Source organism: Cebus imitator, unplaced genomic scaffold, assembly GCF_001604975.1.
Source record: "Cebus imitator isolate Cc_AM_T3 unplaced genomic scaffold, Cebus_imitator-1.0 Scaffold353, whole genome shotgun sequence".
In the NCBI taxonomy this organism is placed as follows: domain Eukaryota; kingdom Metazoa; phylum Chordata; class Mammalia; order Primates; family Cebidae; genus Cebus; species Cebus imitator.
Genome location: NW_016107668.1, coordinates 1,192,441 through 1,206,151, shown reverse-complemented (window position 1 = coordinate 1,206,151; position 13,711 = coordinate 1,192,441). Strand labels below are relative to the sequence as shown.

Below are 13,711 nucleotides of genomic sequence, written 5' to 3'. Positions count from 1 at the left end.
CCGTCTCAAAAAAAAAAAAAAAAAAAAAAGAATATCCTCTTCAAGTCTCCTCCCTGACAGAATTTAATCAAGCCTTGCTGGAAATGAACTGAGGCCAAATTTCACTTCTGGATCCTCTGTTTACATTCTTCTTCTTCTTGAAGTTCTAGAAGGATCACTACGGCATTCCGAGGCCTTTCCACTGGGAGCAGGAAAGGATCTATCTATTACCAAGAAACTGAAGTTTCCTATGTTTTCACTATGTCTACAAAATATACTCTCAAGGATATTTTTTATATGAGTCACTGTGGAATAAAAAACTTTAATTTCCCATTAAAGGAATTTCAGGCATAACAGATGTCAGAATGATCTGAATCTTCTGTTCATGCTTCACGTCTGGAATGCCGTCCCCCTCCTGAAATCTGTTAGGCCCAGATAACATCTTATCTTCCAAGAAGCCAACATTCTTCCCAGCCATCCACGACCTTTCCTACTTTTGCATTACTTTACGTTATTGTGAAATGTATATTTGCATTCACTGCTGCCACTTTTAAGTATAAATATCTCGAAAGCAGGAACTATCTTCTTAATTTTGGTAACATCTGCAGCAGCTTGCAGTGAGTTTAGGAGGTTGATTCACAAGAGAATTAGAAACTGGCATAAATTTATCACACATAATTTATACTACTAAGGCTTTTTAAATAACAAAATGAGAATTTGACAAAGTAAGTATGGACTTCAGCAAATCGTCTGAAAGATATATAACAGAATATTTTTTTGGACTAGATGAAAATGGGTTGGATGACAGTACAAAGTACTCATTAATTCAATACATACTTCAGTGCATGCTATGTGCAGACCCCACGCTAGACCTATATACAGTCTAAAAGGCATATAGATCCTGCTGGAAGAAATACACATCACACAAATAATTACAAATCTATAAGGGCAACAAGGGAAAGAAACGGGATACGGTGGCCCAGAAGAAAATTCCAATTTAGGCAAGACGGTGGGAGTGGGAGGAAGGGACATTTTAAGCTGAGAGAAGCAGCAAGTTGGAGAAATTTGTAATGGGTACTTGACTGACTGACTGTAACCAAAAGGTACCAATTAATTAATGCCGTAACCTGCCAAAGGAAGCTCTCAAAAGCCTGTGGCATCAAGGTTTTCATGAAAGGCCTAGATGAGGTGGATACAGCATTCCTGACTTGTTAAGTCTCAGACGCGCAAAGCTACTGCTACAAGAGTGGTTGAGACATTGAATGATGAAATGGGATCCTCAGAGAGGCTTTAACACATTACAAAAGACTGAATCTAAAAGGATTCAATTTAATAAGGTAAGTGGAAAGCCTGCCTGGAACGCCCAGGAATCTAGTTGCTCACAAAAAAAAGCCGAAGACCAATTCAGTCTTAATCTGATATCCTCAAAGTACAGGGTCAAAACAGGATGATCTTCCCTGTCCCTTATCCCCTGACTACACCTGCAGAACGTGTCGATTCAAGAGCATACTCTTTTCAAGGGACAATATATTTGCAGCTTAATTTAGGTTGGTGGAAAAGTAATTGCAGTTTTTGCAACTGAAAGTAACGGCAAAACTCGAGATTACTTTTGTCCCAACGGATACAAGAAGTTTCTAACAATTTCAGTGGCTGAAAATAAAATTGGACTCCCCCACCATCGATTCTCCATTAAAGAGTTATTCAAGCATCAGTAATGGGATGAAATAAGGACTAGCATAAAACAAGGGGTTAGCCTAGAGGATTTTAAGGTTCTTCCCCTCAAAGAATCAGAATATATGACCTTTCTCCGAATAAAATGGCACACGCTTCGACTCATCTCTCTCAGTGGTTTCCTTCCAATTGCAAGAACTCTTTCCCACCTTAGAGGGGCTTTTTTGCTTAGTTTCCCCTCGGCCTGAAATGCTTTTCTCTAGGTTCTTAGGAAGGCTGCTTCCACATCTCACCCTTCAGGGTGAAGATCAAATGTCACCTCCTGGGAAAGGTCTTCTCCGATCACCTCATCCAAAGCTGGCCTCCCACTATTCCCCTTAATGGCATTTGACTATTTTCTTTGGAGCAAGGAGCACGAACCCTAATTATTTTGTTAAATGCCATCAGGTCAGGGACTGTCTTATTCAGGTATTCTCAGTACCCTTTAGTGTCACTCACATGGGAGATGCTCCATAAATATTGTTGAATCCACATTTCTTCAGTAAATTAAGTGTTGACAGGAGATCTTGCCTTCTACATTTACTCAGAAGAGACAGTGTACTCCCTAACTCTCCCTTTCAATCAGACACACACACTCACAACCACGAGAGAGATTCAACTATATGTGGTTTTAGGAAATACTAATTACAAACTGACATGGAAAATATAACAAACAAAAAGCTTGGTCTAGTGTACTCTGGCAATATTAACGCACATAGTCATGTAAACTGCTTGCTCTTTCTTTACACACAATCACCCAATTGTTGAACAATTAGTCATGTCATTAAACATCCTAGATAACTTATTAACTGTTTCAAAGTATATTTCATAGCATGTAACTCTTTTTATTATTTTAAGAGACAAGGTTTTTTGCTATGTTACTCAAACTGGCCTCGAACTCCTGGGCTGGAGACCCTCCCACCTCGGCTGGCGGAATAGCTGGGATTACGTCACCCACCACCACAATCAGCTTGCACTTAACTCTTTTTATATGTTTGAGCCTTCATGATTTGTTTTTGATGTAGTAAGACCATCTGCTGAAATCTAAAAATATTAGTGTGTAACCAGGAATGTCGGTGTGTGCTTGTTTGTGTAACCAGGAATGTCGGTGTGTGCTTGTAATCCCAGCTATTCAGGAAGCTGAGGTGGGAGGATGGCTTGAGCCCAGGAGTTTGAGGCCAGCCTGGGCAACACAGCTAGACCATTCCCCCTCAAAAAAATTAAATTAAAATATTAGGCTGAACATTGCTTACAATGAGGTGACTACCAGGATTTCTGGAACACTGATCTTCCTAGCACCAAAAATAGGCATCTTCCACTGCTCTCTAAAGCCTGAAATTTCTCAATTAAGTATTCATTAATTTCATAGGCCTAAGCCTTCAATAACTAATTTTTAAAAACGCAAATGGTTTCAGAAAAGTGATTAAGTCTTTGCCGATTCTGATTTTTATAAAATTGAATAAGATAATGTAGGAACTTTTTGTGTGTCAAAGACAACAACTGGGCCGGGTGCAATAACTCACACCTGTAATCCCAGCACTTTGGGAGGCCAAGGCAGGCGGATCACCTGAGGTCAGGAGTTCGAGATCAGCATGGCCAAGATGGTGAAACACCATCTCTACTAAAAACACAAAAAATTAGCCGGGCCTGTAATCCCAGCTACTCAGGAGGCTGAGGCAGGAGAACTGCTTGAACCTGGGAAGCAGAGGTTGCAGTGAACCAAGATCATGCCACTACACTCCAGCCTGGGCAACAGAGTGAGATTCAGTCTCAAAAAAAAGAGACAAGTGAAAATCGGTCATTTTCTTTCCCTCATTCCCAGTAAAGGGCACCACCCTCTCAATTACCTTGGATAAAAATCTGTTATCTTCCTTGCATCTATCCCTCATTTGCCAAGTCCTCTGGATTCTAGGATTTAAACTCTCCATTTCACTCCATGCCCTCTTTACCTTACTGGCCTAAGTAATCAATATCCCCCATAAGCCATCTAATATTCAGAAGTGTCTTCCTAAAACACACTCCTGATACTGCTCTTCTGCAACACAAGATACTCTGGCTTTGTGGTCAGTCCTTCCCTCCCTCAATTTGGTCCCAATTTCCTTTATTTGTCTTTTCTCCCAACACCTACCTACCCCAAGAGTCATATATCCAATCAAAAAACTCAACCTTTACTTTTCTGCCAGTTCCACCTGTTAAAACTATCCCCGTAATTCAGTTAAAACGCCAACTGTTCTATGTCTGGATTAACTCCACAGCACTCTGTTTATATATCCATATTAATATTCCACATTTTTTAAAACCATCATTTATGCATATCAGTCTTCAATTAAAAATTAAATTTACCTGAAGCTGAAGGGAGAACTTAGCTCATCTCTGGAATTACATGATCTTTGATGTCTAATAAAGAATTTAATCAAGTAAAATAGCTTTATCTGCTTATTTTCTGAAAAGGTTTACAGAGGGTAATGAAAAGCATGACAGCAGTAGATTTCTAGGAAAGATGAGGCTATAGGAACTTGTAGAAGGCTAATGCCAGGACTCCAAAGGCACAGACAAAAAAGTAGACAAACTGGACTTCATGAAAATTTAAAAATTTTGTGCATGAAAGGACACTATCAGCAGAGTAAAAAGGCAACCCACAGAATGGGAGAAAATACATGCAAATCATGTATCTGATAAGGGATATCAGAACACAGAGAACTCATAAAATGCAACAACAACAAAAAAACAAACAATCCAATTTAAAAATAGGCTGGGTGCAGTGGCTCATGCCTGTAATCCCAGCACTCTGGGAGCCTGAGATGAGGAACTGCTTGAGCCCAGGAGTTCGAAATTAGCCTGGTCAACACACCAAGATCTCATCTCTACAAAACATTTAAAAAATCAGTCAGGTGTGGTGGTGTGCAACTGTCATTCCAGCTACCCAGGGGGCTGAGGCAGGAGGATCACCTGAGGCTACAGTGAGCTCTGATTTCACCACTGCATTCCAGCCTGGGTGACAGGGCAAGACCCTGGAGAAAACAAACAAGCAAACAAACAAATAAGATAGGCAAATAGCCTGGCAGAGTGGTATGTACCTGTAGTCCCAGCTACTTGAGAGGCTCAAGCAGAAGGATTGCTTGAGTCCAGGAGTTCAAGTTCAGCATCGGCAACATTGGTTAAAATGTACATTTTAACCTTGTAGTTAAGTTAAAAAATAAGAAAATAATAAATAATAGGCAAAGGTTTTGAATAAACATTTCTCTAAAGAAGATATAGGCCGGGTGCAGTGGCTCACATCTGTAATCCCAGCACTTTGGGAGGCCGAAGTGGGTGGATCATGAGATCAAGAGATAGAGACCATCCTGGCCAACGTGGAGAAACCTTGTCTCTACCAAAAATACAAAAATTAGCTGGGCATGGTGGCATGCGCTTGTAGTCCCAGCTACACGGGAGGCTGAGGCAGGAGAATCACTTGAACCTGGAAGGTGGAGGTTGCAGTGAGCTGAGATCGCGCCACTGCACTCCAGCCTGTCAACAGAGCGAGACTCCATCTAAAAAAAAAAAAAAGATATATATACAAATGACCAAGAAGCACATGAAAAGATGCTCAACAAAACTAATCATTAGGGAAACGCAAATAAAAACTACAATGATACCATCACATACCCATCAGAATGGCTACTATCAAAAAACCAGAAAATAACAAGTGCCACTGAGAACATGGAGGAACTGGAATCTTTGTGCACTGTTGGTACACAAAGGAATGTAAAATGGTATTGCTGCTAAGGAAAATTGCAAGGGGGCGTCTCAAAAACTTAAAAATCGAATTACCACATTGTGGAATCCTAAGCAAGAAGGGGCCCCGGGTGGGGGAAAGCAATTCTTCTGAGACACAGCCAATCACAGACAACCCACTGGCACAACATCCTGTTCCCAAATACCTGGTTCAGCACACAGCCCAGCAGAGTGACCTTACCTGCACATCTTCTCTGCTCACAGCCCTTTTGGTAAGACCCTATAAAAGCCCTCCCACGCCCACTCTGCAGATAGCCCCTTCTCTGCTGTGCTGCCCGCTGTACTCTTGCAACGTTATCTTCCTATTTTCTCTAACAAATCTCCCCTCTTTACCTATGACTGTCTTGGTAAATTTTTACCACTCACGAAGCCAGTCCCAGCCAGTAACACCCATGACACGTATGACTCAGCAATTACACTTCTGCAGATACAGCCAGAAGAATTGAAAGCAGCGTCTCGGAACAGACATTGTACATCCATGTTCACAGAAACACTGTTCACAAGTCATACTCGATGTCGCTGATAGGTTCTTGGAAACTGTGACTTTAAGCGAAACCACATACAGCAGGTCCTTAAACAACTTCGCTTCCTTCGTTACAGGTTCTGAAGGTCGCAGCTTCCAAGAGCTGATGAGGTGGGCCTCTCCGCAACATGATTTCGCACCCGTGGGACTAGAGCCCAGCCGCTGGGCAGGTGGAACGCAACAATAAGCTGGTGCCCTAGAGATACAGGTTTCGGCTCTCTACCTTTCTAGCCTCAGCTTATCCGCAAATTAGCACCAGTTGGGATGGCGAATAACAACGTTTTATAAATGCTCATAACGTAAACGCGACCGACCTGACTACTCAGGAAAACCCCGCATACAGCTCGTGCTCCATCGCTGTCTCAAGCCCCACGTCCACCGTTTGTCCCTGCTCCCTCCGGATCCCACCAAGGTCACCCTGGCAGCGTCCTCCCATCTCTCGCCCCGCACCCGCTTCGCGCCCGTTCTCCCAAGGCCAGCACCCACCAACAGCCTTCGGAAAGCCACGAGTGAGGAAGCCCCCAAATCCGAGTCGAGTGCCGAGGCGGCGGCCAGACAGAGCTGCCACCGCCGTAACGGAAGCCCGCTGCAACAGACTCATGGCCGCCATGGCTACTACGGGCAAGAGGAAGAAGAGGGGCGGGTCACGGAAGCTGAGCTAGCCAATTCACCAATGAGGACAAAGGCAGAAGGTGACCATCTTAAGTGAGGGCAAGAGCGTGTTTCTATTCCCTTCACGGTAGGCTGGGGACGCCGGAAGTGACGCAGTCGTCGGCGGAAACGCGGTGTGCCTAGTTCTGCGAAAACATGGCTGCCGCCGGTTTGGCACTTATTTGCAGGCGAGTCTCAGCCGCCCTGAAGGCGTCCAGGTCGTTACTAACTCCGCAGGTCCCTGCCTGCACAGGGTAAGTGATGTATAAAGTCAGTTTGCCCACCTCTCCAACTTTGAATCTTGTTTGGTTGCCGAGATGCCGAGAACAACTCAAGAATGGAAAGGCCGCCCGGGTGACAGAGCCGGTGAGAGTGACCTAGGAGAAGTCGCCCACCTCCGACATTTCCGTTCCTTCCTTGTTTTGTTGCTGCCAGCTGTGCACCAGACAGTATATAGGGTTTGTAGATGTCCAGCATGTGTTGAAGTAAATAAACCTGTATGTACAGAAGCATCCTCTTGGGATGGTGGGAAAAACTTCACCGAAGATGTTTTTGTTAGGATACCCAAGTCTGTGTCAGGTTTGGATGGATTAAAAAACAAGAGATATTTGTATTTACAGGATTTGTTACAATGAAAATAGCAAATACGCGGAAAGTCGCCCTGCAGGCGTGAGAAAGAAGCATCCACAAAGCGGTGTTCCTTATTTCAAGGTGGAAGACAACTCTCGTTTGGACAGAGCGAGACCATTTTTTACTTTAGCGTGTATGGTTTCCTGCCTTTTACTGGCGTTTGTCTGTAGAGTTGAATTTTATAAATAGTAGAGCAGGTCAGATTTTTTAAAAAGGAAGCAGCCTATTTGCTCTTGAATGCGCAAGCAGTTATTGAGCATCTGTTGTGCGTTGGTTTATTATTACACTAACCTCAGAGATAAGCATTTTTTTTTCTTAATTTTACAGAGCTCAGAGTTTATAACTTGATCAAGGTGGTGAGCTTGAATCAATTGTCTCCTACTTCATCATCATTTTTCCTTGTAAATGAAATAATTTAGCGTTTTAAATTATCAAAAGATGGATATATGTTCATTTTCAGTCACTTTGGAGAATGGAGTGATGTATTTTGAAGAAAGCAAAAATCAACAATAATTCTACCCCTATAGATAAACAAATTTTCTACCTTTTTTAACTTTGCATATATACATATATATATATAATTTTTAAATGAAATTAGGACCATATTTATATGTCTGCATTTTTGTGCCCTACTGTTCTTTTCTCAACATTTAAAAATTTTTCAAACCAACGGAAAAGTTGTAAGAGTAGTAAAAAGAATAACGATATAGTCTTCACAACTGTTAACCAGTAGCCACGTTAAAAAAAAAAAAACTCTTTATATTCATCTTCTTTTTATTCTGAACTGTTTGAAACGTCAGAATTTAAAACATCATGACACTTCAGCATATATATTCTAATAGCAAGGACATTGACTTAACCACAGTACAATGATCAACACCAATGAAATTTAATATTGATACGCTTCTATTATTACACTGCTGTTATCTAGCAAATAGTCCAAAGTCCTCAGTTGTCCTGGTAACTTAGTAATTTCTTTTCTTTCTTTTTTTTTTTTTTTTTTTTTGAGTTGATGCTTTTCTCTGTCCCAGGCTGGAGTGCAGTGGCGTGATCTCCGCTCACTGCAATCTCTGCCTCCCGGGTTCAAGCGATTCTGCCTCAGCCTCCTGAATAGCTGGGACTACAGGCGCACACCACCACGCCTGGCTAATTTTTGTATTTTTTAGTAGAGACGGGGTTTCACCATGTTGGCCAGGATGGTCTCGATCTCCTGACCTCGTGATCCACCTGCCTTGGCTTCTCAAAGTGCTGGGATTACAGGCGTGAGCCACGTACTCAGCCTCTTTTCTTTTGGTTCAGGATCCAGTGAGGGATCATTATTTATTGCTTGGTTGCCATGACTCTTTAGTCTCCTTTAATCCAGAACAGATTCTTTTTTTCTCTGTCTCTCTCGATGTTTACATTTTGATGAGATTAGCTTTTTAAGAATCTCTCTTCTTGCCGGGCGCGGTGGCTCAAGCCTGTAATCCCAGCACTTTGGGAGGCCGAGGCGGGTGGATCACGAGGTCAAGAGATCGAGACCATCCTGGTCAATATGGTGAAACCCCGTCTCTACTAAATACAAAAAATTAGCTGGGCGTGGTGGTGCGTGCCTGTAATCCCAGCTACTCAGGAGGCTGAGGCAGGAGAATTGCCTGAACCCAGGAGGCGGAGGTTGCGGTGTACCGAGATCGCGCCATTGCACTCCAGCCTGGGTAACAAGAGCGAAACTCCGTCTCCAAAAAAAAAAAAAAAAAAAAAAAAAAAAAACCCACCCCCCCCCAAAAAAAAAAAAAAAAAAAAAAAACAAATCTCTCTTCTTTATTTGGATTTGTCTGATTGTTTTCATGATTAGATTTAGGCTGAATATTTTTGGTGGGATACAATACTTGTGATATACTTCATTACTTAGTTTTAAATCATCTCCTCAGGTCATTATCTACTTTTTAAAAACAGGATTTTTGAACTACTGCACAAAAATTTATCATACAGATGCATAATAATTTTTTAAACCATTCTCAGCTGCACATTTACATAATTAAAAACCTGATATTCTATATAGTGCTTTAATACACATCTTAACTTATAAATTCCCATCTGTGATAATTTCTTCAGTTGAAATTTCTAGTTGTAGAATTACTGAGTTAAAGGAGGAAGTGTTTGATACATGTTGCAAAATTGTGGGGGTTTTTAATTTTTGTTTTTTTGAGACAGGGACTGACTGTTGCCCAGGCTAGACTAGTGCAATGGCGTGATCTCAGCTCCCTGAAACCTCTGCCTCCCAGGCTCAAACCATCCTCCCACCTCAGCCTCCCGAGTAGTCGGGACTATATGGTGCATACCACCACGCCTGGCTAATTTTTGTATTTTTGTTAAAGACGAGGTTTTGCCATCTTGCCCAAGCTGGTCTTGAATTCCTGGGCTCAAAGGGGTTGTCCCACCTCAGCCTCCCAAATTTCTGGGATTGCAGGTATGAGCCACCATGCCCAGCCCACATGTTGCAAAATTGACTGCTCTTTTTATCTGCTTTTGCACCCATTAGCAATGTAAGAAGGACCCAAAAATGTTACCTTAAAATATAATTGTATAAATATATTTTATACAATATACCTGAAATTACAAGGTAGCAGCTTCTATAATGCAATATTAAAAATACTTTCTAAAGCATTTTCAAAATTTATTGTGGCCAAGCATGGTGGCTCACACCTGTAATCCCAGCACTTTGGAAGGCCAAGGTGGGAGGATCACTTGAGCCCAGGAGTTTGAGAGCAGCCTGGGCAACATAGTGAGACCCAGTCTCTAAATAAGAAAAAAAGAAAAACAATTTAATTCTTATGCAGAAACCTCAAATAGCTTTTTAAAACATTATAGATGACAAATGGTTATGTTTATTATGATAATGTATATTGCTTATAAAATCAAGATATTACGAAACTTTAATTACTTGTTTATATGTTTTCAATTGCAGGTTTTTTCTTAGTTTGTTGCCTAAAAGTACACCAAATGTGACATCCTTTCACCAGTGTAGATTCCTTCATACCACATTGTCAAGGAAAGGACTAGAAGAATTTTTTGACGACCCAAAAAACTGGGGGCAAGAAAAAGTAAAATCTGGTGAGATATTTGGATTGGTCAGCATTCAATATATTTATTGAACTCCCCCCAATCATTCTAGGATTATTTATCCAGTTCAGGAATTATTTAGATGATTCCTTTTACATTTTCCTTTGGGACTGCTCCCTAGAGAAATTTAAAAGGACAATATAATAGTTGAGTTAATTGTTCGTTGGCAGATTGGCAAGATGGTTAGAAAAGGAACAGGTTGAAATTATTAACTAAAGTAAGGCTTAGGGCTTATTTTAGATTTCATTTTTTAGTGATAATTAAAAATTTATTTATTTAGAGACAGAGTTTTGCTCTTGTTGCCCAGGCCCAGAGTACAATGACATGATCTCGGCTCACTGCAACCTCTGCCTTCCGGGTTCAAGCGATTCTCCTGCCTCAGCCTCCTGAGTAGCTAGGATTACAGGCATGCACCACCATGCCCAGCTAATTTTATATTTTTAGCAGAGACGGGGTTTCTCTATGTTGATCGGGCTGGTCTCGAACTCCCGACCTCATGGGATCTGCCCACCGTGGCCTGGCCAAAAAGTTAATTTATAATGACATAACATATTTTGTCATTAAGGTGTGAAAATACATTCTGTACTAATGCTAACATTTTTTTAATGCTATTGCCAGTCATATTAATAGTATTTTTGTATGTTACCTAATTTATCCCTAATTACACATTATGTTATATACTATATGAAAGCAATTATATATTTTACAGATAAGGAAACAGGCTTAGACAGGTTTAGAGAGCTTCAATAATTTGCCAAAGGGCACAGGGCTAGAAATATTATTTCATGTTATATATTGTCATTTTAATAGGAGCAGCATGGACCCGTCAGCAACTAAGGAACAAAAGTAATGAAGATTTACATAAACTTTGGTAAGTATACTAAATACGTTAACATCTAGATGTTTGAAGCAGTTATAGTGTACCAATGAGGTAAAAACTAAATCTATTTGATGTAAGAAATTGAGTAAAGCGATTTGTGTTAATAGTACTATGGATGATAAATCTGATGCTTAAGATCATGAAAAATTTTTATGTGACAGGTTAATGACAAATGTCACAATTCTCAAGTAGTTGGGGATTTGGAAATTTTACTGTATCTTACATTAGTCCTACTAACCTTTATACTAGCAATTTCAGTCAGTTAATAAAATGAAACAGGGAACAGTTGGTTGCTGTTTTTTTTCTTTGAGACAAGGTCCTGCTCTGTTGCTCAGGCTGGAGTGCAGTGGCGCAGTCATGGCTTACTGCAGCCTTGACCTCGTGGGCTCAAGTGATCCTCCCACCTCAGCCTCCCAGCATGCTGGGATTACAGGCTTACGCCACGTCGCCCAGCCATTGCTTATATTTAGAATTCTTTCCTTTTTATTATATTTTCAGGGTCTGTAATCTTTAGCTTATTTACTTTGGAAGAGTGTGTTGGAGGGTGCATTTAATTGAGAATTTAGGTAGATTTTTCTGGCAGGCTCTGATGAATTAGAGAGGGTTGAGAGGATTTAAGACAGGGTTGAATTTTAATGTACTATATTTCGCCCAAAGATACGTTTTGTTTGGACCATAATTGCTTTTTAAGTTGGGAAGTTTCACACAAAAAATAATATTTCTGTCTGCTCTTGAATAATGTGACCTGTGATTTGGCAACACTGGCCCTGCATTGCTACATGGCAACAACTTGGCTGGTCTGTGGAACAGCTGCCATTTCTGGATGGAGCAGGGACACACCACTTCTCAACTGCCCTGTGGTTCTTTCACCATGTCTGCTTCCTTCATCATTGTTACCTGCCTAGACACTCTAGTAGACATTTACTTATTATTTGGAGACACAGTCTCACTCTGTTGCCCAGGCTGGAATGCCAGTGGCATGATCTTGGCTCACTACAACCTCCACCTCCCAGGTTCAAGCAATTATCATGTCTCAGCCTCTCAAGTAGCTGGGATTACAGGCTCACACCACCATGCCTGGCTGAATTTTTGTATTTTAGTAGAGACGGGGATTCACCATTTTGACCAGGGTGGTCTCGAACTCCTGACCTCAAGTGATCCACCTGCCTCAGCCTCGGAAAGTGCTGGGATTACAGGAGTGAGCCTCTGTACCCGGCTCCAACTCTTATTCTCAAACAGATGTATTCAGAAAATCTGTCTTCACTTTAGCTGTGCTGCTTCAGTGCCTTTGACTGTGTTTGCTCTGCTCTCCTCCCATCATATATTCCATCTCCTCTGTGAATCTCTCCCTGATCATCTTAGCTGGAAGAGATGTTTCTCATCTCCCCCACTTAATTCTTCTGGTGCTTATCATCTGTCCCACTAACTATGCTTCACCACATTACAGTTTCAGAAGCAGTACGGTGGAATTAAAATAGAATGGATTTTGTACACAGAGAGTCAGGGATTTGAATCTTGAATTACTTGTGTGACCCAGAATACCTTACTTCTCTCAGCCTTAGCTTCTTCATTTAGTAAGTGGAAATAGTACCAACCTCAGAAGGTGGTTGTGAGAACTAAATGAAATAAGTGTATGTAAAATGCTTAACACATTGTGTGGTGTATAATAAATAGTAGATGTTATTTGTCTTCCATCTCCTTCTCTACTGTTCACTTGGAATGTAAGGGCTAGGATTTTGTGTTTTATGCCCCTTTATAATTCCCTTAGCACCTAATACATGTGGCACATGGAAAGTTTATTAAACAAATGGATAAGCAAAGATGGTTATGTATAAAGGATTATTCTTTGTAATCATATTCTGTATACTGAGATTTCTAATATGACTTTTTGTTTTGAGACAAGATCTCATTTTATCCCCAGGCTGGAGTGTAGTCGTGTGATCATATCCCACTATAGCCTTGAACTACCAGACTCAAGCAGTCCTTCTGCCTCAGTCTCCCAAATAGCTGGGGCTACAAGTGTGTGCCACCATGCCCGGCTAATTACATTTTTAATTTTTTGTAGAGATGGAGTCTTGCTGTGTTGCCCAGGCTGGCCTTGAACTCCTGAGGTCAAGCAATCCTCCCACCTCAGCCCCCAAAGTTCTGGGATTACAGGCATGAGCCACAGCACGTCGCCCCTAAGTACTTTTCAAGTACAGATAATTATTTTTGATGTCAGAAATCACAACTTTGTTAACATAATCACAGAATACCTTCACAAGGTCTATGTTCTTTTGTATAGGTATGTCTTACTCAAGGAGAGGAACATGCTTCTAACCCTAGAGCAGGAGGCCAAGCGGCAGATATTGCCAATGCCAAGTCCAGAGAGGCTGGAGAAGGTAAGGACTAGGGAGGCTGGACAGGTTGCCGGTGCCCAGTCCCGAGCGGCTGGAGAAGGAAGGACTGGGGAGGCTGGA

At 41.4% G+C, this 13,711-nt stretch overlaps 2 protein-coding genes across 5 annotated transcripts in view; one reads left to right on the top strand and one right to left on the bottom strand.

Moving 5' to 3' along the window:
- Window positions 1–6,720, bottom strand: part of NDUFB5 (NADH:ubiquinone oxidoreductase subunit B5) — a 15,850-nt gene extending 9,130 nt beyond the window's left edge. For both annotated transcript variants that reach the window (XM_017506310.2, XM_017506311.1), the window contains exon 1: window positions 6,476–6,720. In XM_017506310.2, the coding sequence (XP_017361799.1) occupies window positions 6,476–6,599 (124 nt within the window). In that variant the 5' untranslated portion in view covers window positions 6,600–6,720. The remainder of the gene's footprint in view (window positions 1–6,475) is intronic.
- Window positions 6,721–6,746: 26 nt separating this feature from the next.
- Window positions 6,747–13,711, top strand: part of MRPL47 (mitochondrial ribosomal protein L47) — a 19,004-nt gene continuing 12,039 nt past the window's right edge. Inside the window, exons 1-4 of one of the 3 annotated variants that reach the window (XM_037730568.1) lie at window positions 6,747–6,894; window positions 10,218–10,363; window positions 11,183–11,243; window positions 13,537–13,705. In XM_037730568.1, coding sequence (XP_037586496.1) covers window positions 6,797–6,894; window positions 10,218–10,363; window positions 11,183–11,243; window positions 13,537–13,705 — 474 coding nt within the window. In that variant the 5' untranslated portion in view covers window positions 6,747–6,796. The remainder of the gene's footprint in view (window positions 6,895–10,217; window positions 10,364–11,182; window positions 11,244–13,536; window positions 13,706–13,711) is intronic. The other 2 variants (XM_017506309.2, XM_037730569.1) reach the window with 2 other exon arrangements.